General features: G+C 26.9%; 1 protein-coding gene across 4 annotated transcripts; it reads left to right on the forward strand.

Annotated features, from left to right (window-relative positions):
• The first annotated feature begins 369 nt into the window (after positions 1–369).
• Positions 370–10,030, forward strand: LOC122633166. Of its 4 annotated transcripts, none has more exons than XR_006328050.1 (10): positions 370–710; positions 1,167–1,335; positions 7,360–7,427; positions 7,549–7,681; positions 8,331–8,461; positions 8,558–8,667; positions 8,726–8,871; positions 8,993–9,186; positions 9,312–9,428; positions 9,509–9,644. XR_006328050.1 is itself a non-coding variant. In XM_043820762.1 (10 exons), exons 3-10 carry the CDS (start codon positions 7,368–7,370, stop codon positions 9,624–9,626), a joined length of 1,014 nt encoding a protein of 337 aa, XP_043676697.1. In that variant the 5' UTR covers positions 370–710; positions 1,167–1,335; positions 7,360–7,367; the 3' UTR covers positions 9,627–10,030. The 4 variants fall into 4 exon arrangements, 3 of the variants coding, with proteins under 3 accessions (XP_043676697.1, XP_043676698.1, XP_043676699.1); XM_043820762.1 differs by having other exon boundaries at positions 8,993–9,191; positions 9,509–10,030; XM_043820763.1 differs by having other exon boundaries at positions 1,172–1,335; positions 8,993–9,191; positions 9,509–10,030.
• The last annotated feature ends 5,812 nt before the right edge of the window (positions 10,031–15,842 follow it).

The following is a 15,842-nucleotide window of genomic DNA, read 5'->3' on the forward strand; positions in this document are numbered from 1 at the left end:
TTCTATTCAGAAATATCTACATATTTATGATGTAATTTAATTTACCGAAGTGACATCGCCGATGGTTTTAATTTTAAGAGACACTAGGTGTCGAAGAAAGTCGAAAATTTAGTTTGGTTCGTTACACTCGAGAAACTTTTTTAGCATGGTAATAACAGTGTACTCGTGTTATTTCAGGGAAAGTAGATCGATCGATCGAACGATCGATTTAAGAACTGGTGAGAAAAAAGAAGTAAAAGAAAAGATCGATAACAGAAAGAAAAAAGAAAAACAAGAACAAGAGGAAGAAGAAGAAGAAAAAGAGAAAGAAAAAATCGAAAGAACAGAAAAAGTAGAAAAAGAAAAAAGAAAAGAAGAAGAAGAAGAAGAAGAAGAAGAAGAAGAAGAAGAAAGAAAAAAGAAAGAAAAGATGAAAATGTAGCTCCCTCCTCGTCGTCTTCCCTTTTGATATTTTTTTTTTTTTCTCTTAAATCGGTAACAACAATCTTGTACCTGGGAACCACACCTTAGTCCCTTACTACTCTTCTGGTAGTGGTAATCCAAGTTTTTCGGTGGTCACAGGTCCGCGCAGAGAGCTACGCGCATATTATTCATTCGCGCGAACGCATTCGACTCGGTTCACCCGTTCGCGAGGCATCGCGACTACTTCAGTCTCTGTTTTGTCTGCAGTCTTCGACGATCCTTCTTCGAAATCTATCGTCGAGTTCGACGTATAGTACATTTTACTACATTATAATTAATAATTAATTTTCAATTGATTCGAATTCGTTCGTATTTTTAATTAATTCGCTTTGTCGCATTTTCGTTGTTAATATATATATATATATATATATAGTTTCGTATTCATTCGTATTAATTCGTGTTTGATCGTACTCATTCGTATTTACTCGTGTTAATTCGTATTTGATTGTACTGACGATCGTACTTATTCGTGTCGATTCGTATTTGATCGTATTTACTCGTGTTAATTCGAAATTGATTTGTATATGATCATATTTGCATTCTTATTTTATTCTATTTGCTCGTATTAATTCGTAATTGATCGTAGGTACTTCTTTTAATTTGTACTTGATCGTATTTAATCTCTTTCTTTCTCTTTCTCTCTCTCTCTCTCTCTTTTTTAAAATATATATTCATACATATCACATCAGCCAATCACTTCTCAGGATAGCTTGATTAACCAATAAGAAAGAGGATCGAAAGAAGAGCAAATTGGGAAGGCTGCATTTGAAATTTCGAGGACGCATCCTTGGACTCTTCGATTTCCAAGCTCGATTTTCACCTACTTCAATCGGTTGGCGAACGATTGGGAGTCGAATCACGTGCTACTCACCGGTAAGTACGAGCACGCTTACGGTACCAATATACTTTTAAAGTGCTACCATTCATGAGAGAGAAGAAACAGCTGTGAGAGGAAGAACCGGAAACTTTACGATCTGCATCGCGAATGTTAGATACATAAATATTTATTTCCAATTTGATCGATCTAATCGAAAATTATTACTGTTAGGATAGAATTTATCATTTCGATCGATCTCGATAATCTATCGAAACCCCTTCACGAGATAAAATTCAAGTTCGCAAATGAAATCATTGAAGTTACGTTCGATTATAAAAGAAACTAGTTTAGTTTGAAAATTAAAAGATTCAATCTTCCCAAGTAGATTTCTTTACTCAGTCAGATTACGTGTGTGTACTTGAGGATATTTTTCGTTCCTTTTCCTTTTCTTTTTCTTTTTTTTTTGTTTATTTAAAAGAGATACCGAGTTACATAGTAATGTCTGCGACCTTGGTCTTGGAGGACCAAAAATTCTTTATCCTTTTTTCCTTTCTCTCGCTTTTGTGATTCTACCGGTATTTCAATATTCGAAACCGGTGCAACCCGATGGTTTAACCCGATTTCTTTCGTTCTACTCGTCGTATGTTTAATATCTAATATTAAAGAGGTATTCGTTAATCGTTATTAATAGAGTATAACTACTTACGTATTATGAATATTTTATATCCATCCTATATACATAATTCGCATAAATTTTGATGGTTTATCATTAAGGATGGACGATACCGTTCGATATTTTTCATTCACTTAATCTTTCTTATTTCTATATAAACGAGATTATGGATTGAATAGGATTAACATAATAGTCAATAATATTTCCATTAGAAATGATGAGTCATCAGGATAATCGTTTTATCTAAACGACCATCGGTATCATTACTGTTGCTAAATTTCTACGCGAACGGAATTTTTGATCGTGTTACAAGGTATAACATTAACTTTCTGATTAAGACTTAGTCATGATTCTAAGAGATAGTCAGTGACACGAATATTTTCGATTATTCCTTAGTGGATGTGAAGAAGAGGGCATCCATTGTTCATCGATATTTCTTTTTCTCTCTTTTTTTATTCTTTGGTGAACATCTATTGTCAAAAGAAAAGAGATAGACTAAAGACTTTCTGTACATGTACTACTTGTATACATATCATGCATATTCAAAGATTTCCATGTGGAATTTCATAGCTTTCTTTGATTATTCAGTAGCATTACTTATATATATATATATATTTTTGATTATTACCAAACAACATGGTTTTGATAAATGTATAAAATTAATTAATTTAATATTGAATATATTCACCATATATATGTTATCTTTATATTATATATATATATAATATACGTATATAAATTCTAAATATAAATTCATATAAAAAGTTAAATATATAAAAATCGTATAGTGTAATAGTTTATAAATATAGATATACTTTTATAATATTTATTTATTTATGCATGAATTATAAGATGCAATATATACGTGAATTATATATAACGTTGATAATAAATAATAGATGGATATAAACTCGTTAAGAATAATTTGAGCCAGTTGAAAAATTGTTAAGATATGATTATTGCTCATGAATTTTCATATTTATTCTTGTACATAAATAAACGTGAGAGTTTGATTAGTATACTTTCTTCGGATTGACTACTAAAATTCACTTGAATGTTCGTAAGAATATCTATTAAAAAGTCTTCTACGAGATTTACAAGCATGAGAATACTTATGACGTTCTAAAAGGTTCATTAATTTTATATTAGCCACGTGATCCTCACCAATCAGGTTTTCGACAGTTCACATTTTCGATCGATTAAAATTATTATAGTACGATATTGAAAAAGAAAAAACGAAATTACAGAAAAGATATATATATATATTTTTTTTTTGATTATACATATAATAATAACAAATATATTAAGAAATAAAGAAATACTTATAATGATAAATTATAATATATTAAATACATCACGTTATATATTACATATATTAAAAATTATTACATAAATCAATATTAAATATATATTATCTATTAAAACAAATTAATAGTAAATATATTAAATTTAATATATATACATATATATATATATATATATATATATATATATATATAGCTTTAGTACATATGTACCGTAAAACGTATGTTAGCTTTGTTAATCGTATTCGAAAAGTATAAATAAAAAAACGCGTACTGAAATATATAAATACAAAGATAAACGTAAACCAAAGATACTATAAAGTAAAAGAAGAATACTATAAGAGATATTGGAGAGTTTATAAGTACTTGTGAGTCGGTGGTATTGTAACTTACGTGGCAGATTTCCCATATATAAAACCACGTATCCTGATATTTAAATCTTGTAGTAAGAGTTGCTACGTTAATATGAAATTTTATACTCGAAAGTCGTCGTCATGAATCCTCTTATTCGTTCGATGCACTCCCACTAACGTGCAAAAACGTTTCACCAATATTTACACACACACATACACATATAAAAATATACCAACGTATAGATAGAGAGACCGATTTTCAATGTAATTAAAAATCATCCTACGTTTTAAGAAAAAATAAATCGATTTATTTACTACATTACAAATTGTTTGGTATACCGTCGAATGATGTGATAATTATTTCATTAATTGCTCTCTCTCTCTCTCTCTCTCTTTTTTCTCTCTTGCATTAACGATAATCAACATCGAACGTGAAATCTGATTGATTGTGCGAACTGCAAGTTGCAACGAAAAGAGAAAACAAAAAAAAAAAAAAAGAAGAAGAAAGATAAAAAGAACAAAGAAAAGAAAAAAAAAAAGAAATGATCGAGTATAATGATATGCAATTTTCTTTTTTGTAACGACGTTTTTATCTCCTGGTTTCATCATTGTGCCGACAAACACAGTCATCGACCGGTCTCTCAAAGGAGGCAAATCAAATTCTTTGAATAAACAATATTAACCGTGGCTTTTATCGCACATTTATGAAGATTCTTTGATGTTCTTCTTCTTTTTATTATTATTATTATTATTATTATTATTATTATTATTATTATTATTATTATTATTATTATTATTATTGTTATTATTGTTAATTGGTAATTTTTTTAATTTTAATTTTTTCTTCTTTCTTCTTTTTTTTTTTTTTTTGTGACAACGTGACCAACACTTTTCAAGGTATCGTGAAAACAGGATCGTTCGCTGATAATCATCTTCGAAACTCGTTCTCTACGTTGACCAAAACTATTATTTTTTACATTATTACTCCTCCATCTTCTCTCCTTTTGTCAGCCTATAGCTGCAAAGTAATTCGCAGAGTTCGTTATATCTAACTTTTGCTTTTATTAGAAAGAGATACGTCGATTGTTTCTTTTGATTAGCGTGAAACTTGTTCGGGTTTCTTCGATCGTTTAGTAAATCGTAAAAGAACTGGTTTACATTTCGATGTTATTCTTTCTTCGATTCGTTTTGTTATAATATAATAATATACTAACAAATTTTATTGTTTGACGAAACGTTTTACGACTACCCGATGTAAAATCATTTTATTTCGTTTTGTTTGAGTCGAAGAATTTTTGCTTACGACGACGATATCTGTTTCTTTTTTCTATTCTTTCTTCTTTTTCTTTTATTTATTTATATTTAATAACATTGATTATTCGTATATAGAGAAGTAATATCGTATTTTATTAGACTTTATCGAAATTCTTTTAAGGAGAGGTCGCAGCCAAAGGAATTTCTTGATAACGAGATAAGTATCCTCGAAAGGGAATCGAAATTACCAAGGAACTCTTTTTTTCTTTTCTTTTTTTCCTTTTTCTCTCTCTCTCTCTCTCTCTCTCTCTCTTTCTGTTTCTTTTTCTTTCTTTTTATTTTTTATACTTCTTGTGTTACTATATACAAAAGTTGATAACCCCAACTCGTACAGTTCTTCGATTTATCTTCGAAGGAAGGTTAACCAAGCAACCTCAAGGATTTCCTTTGACGAATCCACCAATTTATTTTTTAGACATTTTTTTTTTTTTTGTATTTATTCAGATCATTAAAATTTGCTTTGTGATTTACTAACAAATAATAACGAGTTCTACGATATCTCCTTAATAACATTTAAATCAGTTCGAATGGCAATCTATATAAGTAGAAGAGGTCATAGCTCGATAAGATATATATATATATATATATATATATATATATATATATATATATATATATATACATTTAACGATTAATTTATGCTGACCAACGGAATGTAATCTAATTAAATTCGTTACGCGTTTCGTTTTCTTTTTTTTTTCTTTTTCTCTTCTCTCTTCTTTTTTGTTTTGTTTTTTAACGTGTCAATCTTTAATTTTTATCTTCGAGCATGTCACTCAGAACTTTTTTATCTTTTGTAATAATTTTTTATGCGAATTGTGATTTGTCATAGATACGGTTCGTAAATCTTATTCGTTATTATCATTCGTTTTCTTTAGCGATAAATTAATATAATTTACAAGATTCCGTATCTCGTTAGATTACTTGTTGTCATTTGTTTGTTTTGAGATATTTGCATGTAATAAAAATTGTAATAAGAAGTATTTATTGATAATGCGTGTGAAGTTTTTCTCGACTTCTTTCTTTAATCTATTTTTTTTTAAATTATATAAAGATATACGATTATACAAAATAATATTATACTACTAATAAAAAGAAAACACAAATAAACGGATATAAATATTATTCATATAAACGTATATTTTTATAAGCACTAAAAATATATGAGCGATATAAAAATATAAATATATAATAATATATTACTCAGAGAAATTTGAAGAGATTTTTAATTGTGCAGATAATATTTTCATTATTTATGCTTTTCTAAGTAATATATTTTCAAATACTTTAAAAAATAAATAATAATAAAAATTATTATACATTACTTTTATTTATTTATTTAATTATATATTATTATTATTATTATTATTATTATTATATTATTAAATAGTAATATATATATATAAATACTGTATATATTTTAATTGCAAGAATAATAATAATAATAAAATATAAAAAATATATAAAAATTAAAATATAAAAAAATATATAAATCACAGGATTACTTTGCGAAATACTTTCAATGATTAGCCAATGAATAATATTGTTCGTCATGTCGTGTATATTTTTATTTTCAATTGGCACAACAAATGGTATATAGCTTGTCTTTTTCTAAGATCATTACGTAAGTTTACATGCGTGCTTCGATTCAAGGACATTGATCTGCAATTTATTCATAGATACTCTTTCTAATTCAAATTTAGAGAGCCGTTTAAGTCGACTTTGTATTAACGAAATTCTCTTTTCAATTTTTCATTTTAGTTTCTACCTCTATTTTTTCTTTTTTTGTTCTAACGTCAAGCATGTAGATCTTTATAAATATATCTCATTTTAGATTGATCGAGCTAGGTAGCATCGGTGATGCTGATTGGCTCATTTATAAGCCGTGAAATACGATCCTAATGGATACATTAATGGTATTCACGAATAGAACTATCGTAATGATTTCTTATCTTTTTCTAATTAGAATAATAACGGGATGCTACGAACTGAATAATAAATTATGGTAATATAATCTGTCTGAACGACATAAATAATAAAAAAAATTTTTTTTTTCTATTTACGAAAATTATTATTGATGTTTCCGATTGTGACGGGAATAAATTAAGGCGTGGAACGATGATGAATCATTCTATTTAGAATTCTAATGATCTTTCATGATTATTCACGAGTATAAAGAATTTTCATCATCTATCAATGTTAACAAGACAGTTTTGTCTAGAATTTAGTTATTCTTCATTTAACAAGTAATGATCACAATTTATAATTCCCTATCATATATAACAATAAATTCTTTTTCAATGAATTACATTTTACACTAACGTAAGTTTATCATTTATGATCATTTATAAAAATAACTTTGTATGAAACGAATTTACATTTTGACTATTACGATAATAATAATGTAAATCTCTAATAACGTAATTAAAATTTCAGATATTGCGATGATTACCAGGTATCCATGTACCAGTTTATTCCTTGTAGGGCTATACTTCTTTTTAAATGTAAGTCAATTACGATCATAAATCATTTCGTTGCAATAATGACGAAATTAAAGTTATTTGCTGAGTTTTGATCAAGGTCTGTATCAAATACCGTAATCATTATTAAGAATCTCATTCGAAGATACCCAACGACTATCACGTTCTTGGACATGGACGACTTATGGATCCACCAGCACGTAACAGTATGTGGCGATTTGGATTTCCGAATCCAGTGAATTACAACGATAATGAGTTATTTTGTGGCGGGTATGCAGGTTCGTTTCTTTTCTTTTTTCTTTCTTTTTTATTTTTTATTTTTATTTTTTTTTTTTTATAATGATTCCCTTTCACCGGTAATAAGCGGGTTCTTCGTAAGATGGATGGCAGTCGATTAAAAAGAAAAAAATTCGGCTTCAAGGGTTACAAATTTAAGGTGTGTCGTATCGTACAAAAATTCAATGATCTTATTTTTTTAAGATCAAAGAAATTTCGTAAAAAAAAGAAAAACTGTTGAATATTGTGCAAGCTTTATCGGTATTATCGAAATTAAGTTTTACGTTTATCGTAGAGTTTTTTTTTTATTGATCATGTTTCATCGGAAGAGATGTCAGTTTAAAAATAATTTTTTAAAAGTAATTCAAACATATAATTGTTTCAATCGATTTAATGAAATTAATAACTTCGAATTTACATCTTGAAACATTTGCAAAACAATTTGATAGATCCTTTGTAACAATATTAATACTTTCAACTTGAAGTGATATAATATCGAATAAAAAGTGTTGTACAAAAATACGGAAAAAAAGAAAAAGGAAAAAGAAGTGAGGAAAAAAGAATGAAAACTCGAGAGGATAAATAAAGAAAGATCATTAAAAACGATGTTAAAATCAGTAAAATATTATGTAAACATTTTTTTGAGTTCAGTTCAGTGGGTTCAAAATCAAGGTCAATGTGGAGTCTGTGGAGATGCATTTCATTTGAACGAACCAAGACCACACGAGGCAGGTGGTGAATATGCTAAAGGAACTATAGTCAGACATTATACGGTTGGCCAGGTAATTTGTATACATTGTATAACAGAACAAATAATCAAATATATGTCAATCAACAGATAACATTAATATAATTATTATATAATTACCCGTTCATAGGAAATCGATATCGAGGTTGAGCTAACTGCTAATCACATGGGAGGATTCGAGTTATATCTCTGTCCAAATAACAATCCTAGAAGCGAAGCAACTCAACAATGTTTCGATAGGTATTACTTATAAATTTAATTATTTAAATCATGGATAATCAAAGTTCATTTCTTTCAGATATCCTCTCTACGTATCTGGTACACGAGATGTCCGTTTTGAAATACCTTTGAATACAGAAAAGAAAGCTATATTTCGTTACAGAGTTGTTTTACCACCTTACATAACTTGTACCCAATGTGTCATTCAATGGAATTATTACACAGGTTTTTCATTTATTTATTAACAAACATTTTACCTTCGATTTTAATTTAAGTTTTTCCTTCATTTAAGTTAATAATACAATGAATAATATTTTATCATTTTTTCTTTTCTTTTTTTTTTCAGGTAATATGTGGGGTACTTGTGATAATGGTACTGAAGCAGTAGGATGTGGTAGACCAGAAACATTTCGAAATTGTGCGGATGTTAGTATCGTGACAAGTACAGCAGGAGTTCCACCACCCTTCGTGCAGAATGACAATCCCTTCTTACTTTATTACAGAGATGTTACATCACCGAACAATATATTCCCACTAATAGTAAGGTACTCTATTTTTAAATGAAATTGTTACAGCTTTTAATCATGTTATTTAATTTGATTTTAAATCATGTTCTATAAATATAAATATATATATATATATATATATATATATACATATTGTAGATCACAAGTTTGCGTACCTACGTATCTTTACCGATTTATACCTGGTATGACTGATTGGTGTCAGGCCAATTGTCTTCGTTATCCACCGAATTGTCCAAATATGGTTTGTCAGTGTCCGTAAGTATAAATCTATATAAGTAATTGAATTTATAAATGACTGATAGAAAAAGTAAAATTAATTTCTTTGTAATTTGTAGAGAAGTGTGCGATGCGATAGGTGAAATCGAAGGTAAAGAAGGTGCAAGCGTTTATTGTATGGACAAGTGTCTAGTATATCCATCTGATTGTCCGAATCATCGTTGTCGTTGTTATTGACGAAAAAAAGATTAAAAAGAAAAAACGAAAGAAAATAAAGCAAAATAAAAAAGAAATTTGTCCATCTTCGATAACGTTATCTATGTCTATTAAGTAATCGAACTATTTAATAGGCAAAAGGCAAACGGACGCTATTGCAATACTCAATTAATTAATCATTAGACTATCGATGTTGTCTTTCATATCACGCCGTCCATGTGTGCTTGTCCTTTTATTTTTTTAATTACAAAGAGTGTCTCGTATCGATTGCATGCTCAACGAATGTTTCCTATTATATGTATAAATGTTTAATTAGATCGTAAGTAAAAACTCACGGAATCGTAGAAGAGAGAAATCTAAAGGATTTCAAAAAATCAAATGATCTACGATGGTTCCTTCCATTGTATACGAGAAGATAATAATAATAATAATAATAATAATAATAATAATAATAATAATAATAAAAAAAAAGATGACTGGCATATCATTCTTCTTCTTCTTCTTACCTTTTCTTTTTCTTCTTCTTCTTAATCCGAAATAAATAAATTTGTATGTATCATACATATATCTAGTCTAACTTTTAGGGAAATATAAGGGCTAGTTAAATATTATATTATATATATATATATAAATATATATATATATAAATATATATATATAAAATCTATTTCTCGATTGATATAATGGCACTATAATATTTTAATGTTAGGACATGTTCTATTGACAGCTTAAAATATTACGCATATATCACATATTATATTATGTTATATGTAACGATTAACGTATCTGCGTTCTTATACATAATATACAATATGCAACTATGTTTAACGAAACGATTGATTATTTAATTTTCTTTCTTTTCATTTCTTTTTTTTTTTTTTTTTAATTCGCGTTTTTGAATCATCAACGCTATAGTCATATTCGCGCGAAGTATCTTCTGGGTCATCGTCGTCGTCATCGTCGTAGTAGTAGCAGTTTATCTTGCCGTTCGTCTTCTTTTAATCGAAGAAATTTTTCATTTATCGGAGCACTGTACACGCAGCAGCAGACACACGTACGTATGTATGTATATATGTATGTATAATGTATTCATGTATTTATGTATTTATGTATTTATGTTCGATTATATTATATTTATTATCGGATCTTTCGTAGAGATCCGCTAAGGTTGTTTAATATTTTATCTTCCTTTTTTCTTTTTCTCTTTTTTTCTTTTTTTTTTTTTTTTTTTTTTTTAACACTTTAAAAAACTATATACACTAAAGCTTTTTATCGTCTATAACGTTATTATTAGACTAACTAGTAACATTTCTCTTTTCTTTTCGCCTTTTACTGTTTTTTCAAGTTTTCTGTTTTATTTTTTCTTTATTTTACCTTCCTTCCATTATTTCTCCTTTACGACCAATAATAAGTCATCACCAAAAAGTGTATAACATCAACGCGGCCTCCAAATAAAATTGTATCAGACGCGCTTGGCAACTAGCGTGATATTTAGGAGGTGAATAATATATAAAGATCTGTCTTGTTACTTTTTTTTCTCTTTTTTTTTTTTCTTCTTCTTTTTTTCTTTCTTTACGTACTAAAATTACTAATCGACTACTCAACGTCCATAAATCATTTACGATACTATGTATTCGTTTTTTCTCTCTTTTTTTCTTTCATTTCATTCATTCTCTTCTTATACATATTTCGGTCTCTAACAGTACGTGAAACACGATGCGAATAACGCGTCGTCTCTAATGATTTCAAAAAAAAAAAAATAAAAAAAAAAAGGAAAAAATAAAATATGGCGCCGAAGTTGCTGATCAATCAAAAGGTACGCCCGTTATGGAATAACGAATCCATATTGATTCAAAAATTTGTCGTCCAATCGCAAACCAATCGCTTTCTTTATCAATATAATAAAAACGTTCTCACGATTAGAGAGAAATTAAAAACGTATACAAACGATGTTGCCTCTCTAAATATAACAAATATACGAGGCTCGGGGGATGATCGATGAATCAAGTAAATTCGAATTTACTTTTATCATCGTCCGGTACGTCCCTTATAATATTTTTCTTTTCTATCCAATTAACAACAAATTCGAAATAACTAAAGTCATCATCAATTACAATTTCCAAGCAAGCCGATATTCTTCAAATATTAATATTGCTTGCATTTCATATGAGTTTATTTCATGAGTTAATTCAAAAAGGAGTTTGAATTTTATATTGTTATAAGATAATGTACATAACTAAAAATAATATTAATAATAATAACAAGAAGAACAATAATAATAATAATAATAATAATAATAATAATAATAATAATAATAATAGTAATAGTAGTAGTAGTAGAAGTAATAATAATAACAATATAATAATAATAATAAAAAAATAATAATAATATAATAATAATATTAATACTACTACTACAAATAATACTAATAATAATAATAATATTAATAATAGTAATAAGAGTAAATTTTTTTTCAAATTAAAATCCTCATTGGACAATCGAAGAATTACACTTTTTTTTACGCATCGAAATGATCAAGCATTATTGTATTGATCTATATAAACATGTAGCGAATCGATCAAGGGTACTCTCAAGAACTCTTCGGTACTCGAAATCGTAAGTTTTAGTTTTCTTTTTCTTTTTCTTTTTTTTTTTTGTTTTTTTTCTCTCTCTCTCTCTCTTCCTTTCGATCTTATCTCGTTCTATTCTTTTCTCTTTCAATTTTGTTAATTTGTTCGGTGAACTTTTGCAAGAGAAACGAGAAGCACGAACAAAAAAATGAAAAACAAGGAGGCTATAATAAAATCTCGATTTAACGTATTAGACGAAGGACAAGCTTCGTTTTAATTTCTTTGCTTTTTTCTTTTTTGTTTCATTTTCTCATTAAAGCTTTATTCATACGTAGACTAATAATACCAGGCCATTTTGCGTTTAACTCACGGCTTTCATTTGAATTGTCTCAGGTACGTTTTCAGTCTTCCGATAATAATAGGTGAACGTGGTTCTCGATTCTGCTCTTATATCGAATCGTAGATACCGGTTATGCTTTTTTTCTATTTCTTTCTTTCTTTTATTTTTCTTTTTTTTTTTTTTTTATACGACAGTACCCCTCCCTCAAGCGTACAGTTTACACTTGCATTAGTTCGTCCTTTTTTTCTTCCCCCATTGTTTTTTCTCTCTTTCTTTTTTCTTCAAAGGTTCCTCCAAATATTCCGTCATGATCGAATTGTTGGACGTCGCAAAGAAATATTTTTTATCGGTATAGTAGGGAACTACTAATAAAATAGATTTAAATCCGATCGATGAGAATTCCCAACGAATATTTTAACGAACCAATGAAAAACTAGATGGCGTATATTCACAAATCCATGATGAATAATTATTCATTTTCTTTTTTTTTTTTTTTTTTAAGTTGGTACTTTAAATTGGAATGGTCGAGTGACTTAATTATCGTTTTCTCTTCTTTTCTTTTCTTTTTCTTTTTTTTCTTTTTTTTTTTTTTTGAGCGATCCGCGAAACGTTTACGTTGTTTCTAATATCTCTATTAGTTTTATCAATATAATATGCATATTGTGTGGTTAAAATTAATATATGGTAATCATATTATTTCTTGTTTTTTGAGTGTTATTTTTATATTCTTTTCTTTTTTTTTTTTTTTTGTTTTTCATATTCATTCAGAGACAACGTCTGTTTTGATTATTTACGACTTCAGCCCTATGTTACAGACAAAACAATCCAATTACATGCAAATCAACACAACTCGGTAGTCGTGCCAACGAAAACAACGTAGGTAAGCACGACATATTTACATACACATGCATATGTATTAGTTTTTTCGTAGGCATATGTTTAAACGTTTGTTTGAGAATATTTTTACGTGTTATTATAAAATAATATTAATTTTATTTATTAATATATATATACATATATATATATATATATATATATATACACACATATATATATACTAACATTTTTTAAGTATAATGTATACTATATATATAACTACATAATATATACTATATTATAGTATACTATACAATTTATATATATATATGTATATATATCATACTTTCAAACACACAATACAATATAATATACTAATTAATATACAATGTTGGAATTTGAATATTCGTACAATAGGAATGTATTTTTCTTCTATTAATACTCTATTAATTAGCTACTGTATATATATATACATATACATAATATGTATTATATATATTCTTTCAAAAATGTTAGTAGCATTTTGAAATAAAATCATCGTAAACGATTTGCCGACGACGTCGATATAATCGATCGATAAATTTAAAAATCACTCGACCATTTCGCATAATTTACGAAACTTTATGCCCTTTTCTTTTTTTACTTTCTTTTCTTTTGTTTGTCTTCTTAGCACTGTCGTTGATCTTTGCGTTTCATTTTGTACTATTGTTAATGTTTCTTTTATTTTTCAAAAAAAAAAAAAAAAAATCTACGATTACTTGTGGTTTCAACGTGGATTGTTTTATGTTCGAATAGCGGATAAATTCTACGTTATATAATTCGATCTAACCTAAATTTGTAATAAATCGTAAAGATTATAAAAAAGAAGAAATACGATTAGATATATTACAGTATTAATTTTTTCTCTCTCTCTCTCTCTCTCTTTTTTTTTTTTTTTTTGATTAATCAACTCAACGAGGAACGAAGTCTTTTACTTTTAAGTCTTGCTTCGGATAGAATCAAAAATAATTATAGTTACTATTTAAATAGGATGATAGTTCAACGATCGGTAGTTCATCGTTCATAATTATTATTATCTTTTTCTTTTCTCTTGTCTATCTTTTCAAAGTTTCGTAATTAATAATAATAATAATAATAATAATAATAATAATAATAATAAAATAATAGTAATAATAATAATAAAAAAAGAATAATAGTAATCATTATCATCATAATTATCATCGTTATATAATTAATAATAATAATAAGAACAAATAAAAAAATTATAATAATAATAACAATAATAATAAAAAAAAAAAATAATAATAATAATACTTCATTTATTAGTAATAATAAAAATTTAGTAAAAATTAATAGTAAGATTTATAATAGTGTTCGTGATTGGACATTTTTGCGATTCATCGTTTGACTTATTCACTTTATCATTAAATTAAAAACATTCTTTCGTTTAATTAAAAATGTTTTTCTTTTTGATTAGTTACTTTTGCAAAATACAGATTTAATTCGTATTAACAAAAGTGACGTTCCATTGTACTATCGTCATTTTTCCATCGATCATTACTCGTTCATTATTTATTTTAATATAAAGTGAAAATAATATCGTATTAACAGGCGGACATGTTTCTTACAATAAATTAATTAAATACGATTTAGCAAAGACACGAAACTTAATCGAACTTGAGCGTACCCTGATTCTAATGGTTATTGTTTTTCCTCTTCTTTTCGTTTTCCTTTTCTTCTTTTCTTTTCCTTTTTTTTTTTTTTTTTCTTTCTTTTACTTTTTAAAACGAGATCTTTTGCTTACGACGAATATATTCGTCAAAATCTTTATATTATAGATCGATCTAACGTGAAAGAATGCAACAGTGCCGTTGTAATATTTACAGAAAAAAAAAAAAAAACGAAGAACTTTCATCGCTATTGAAACGAACCTTTTTTATTTATTTATTTTTTTTTTATTTTTTCTTTTATTTCTATATATATATATATATGTATATATATATATACTTTTTTTTTATTTCTTCCTTTCTTCCTTCCTCTTTATTATTTTAATTTATCGGCGCTATATTCATACTTGTTTACGATATAACACCATATTGTTTCATTTCTAATCGTATTCTTTTTTCATCGTTACAGAAAATTTCATTTTCACGGGTACGATTATCGGTAATAGTTTATTAACACACCATATTCTATAATCATCGAAAACTTCTTATTCATTGTTCTTCAACGTGCGATAACTAATAATATTATTTATATTCACTTCTTAAAGAGAGTTAACTTGTTGTTAATAATTGTTATCATTATCATTATTATTATTATTAGTATTATTACTATTATTATTATTATTATTATTGTTATTGTTATTATTATTATTATTATTATTATTATTATTATTATATTTATTTCTTTTTTTTTTCTCTAATTTCTTTTCATTTCATTTCTTTTTTTTCTTTTCGTATATCAGGTTTGTTGTCATTTTATCGATTGTTATCTATAGTAAGAATTATT

The sequence above is a fragment of the Vespula pensylvanica genome, chromosome 11 (genome assembly GCF_014466175.1).
Source record: "Vespula pensylvanica isolate Volc-1 chromosome 11, ASM1446617v1, whole genome shotgun sequence".
Classification (NCBI taxonomy): Eukaryota; Metazoa; Arthropoda; class Insecta; order Hymenoptera; family Vespidae; genus Vespula; species Vespula pensylvanica.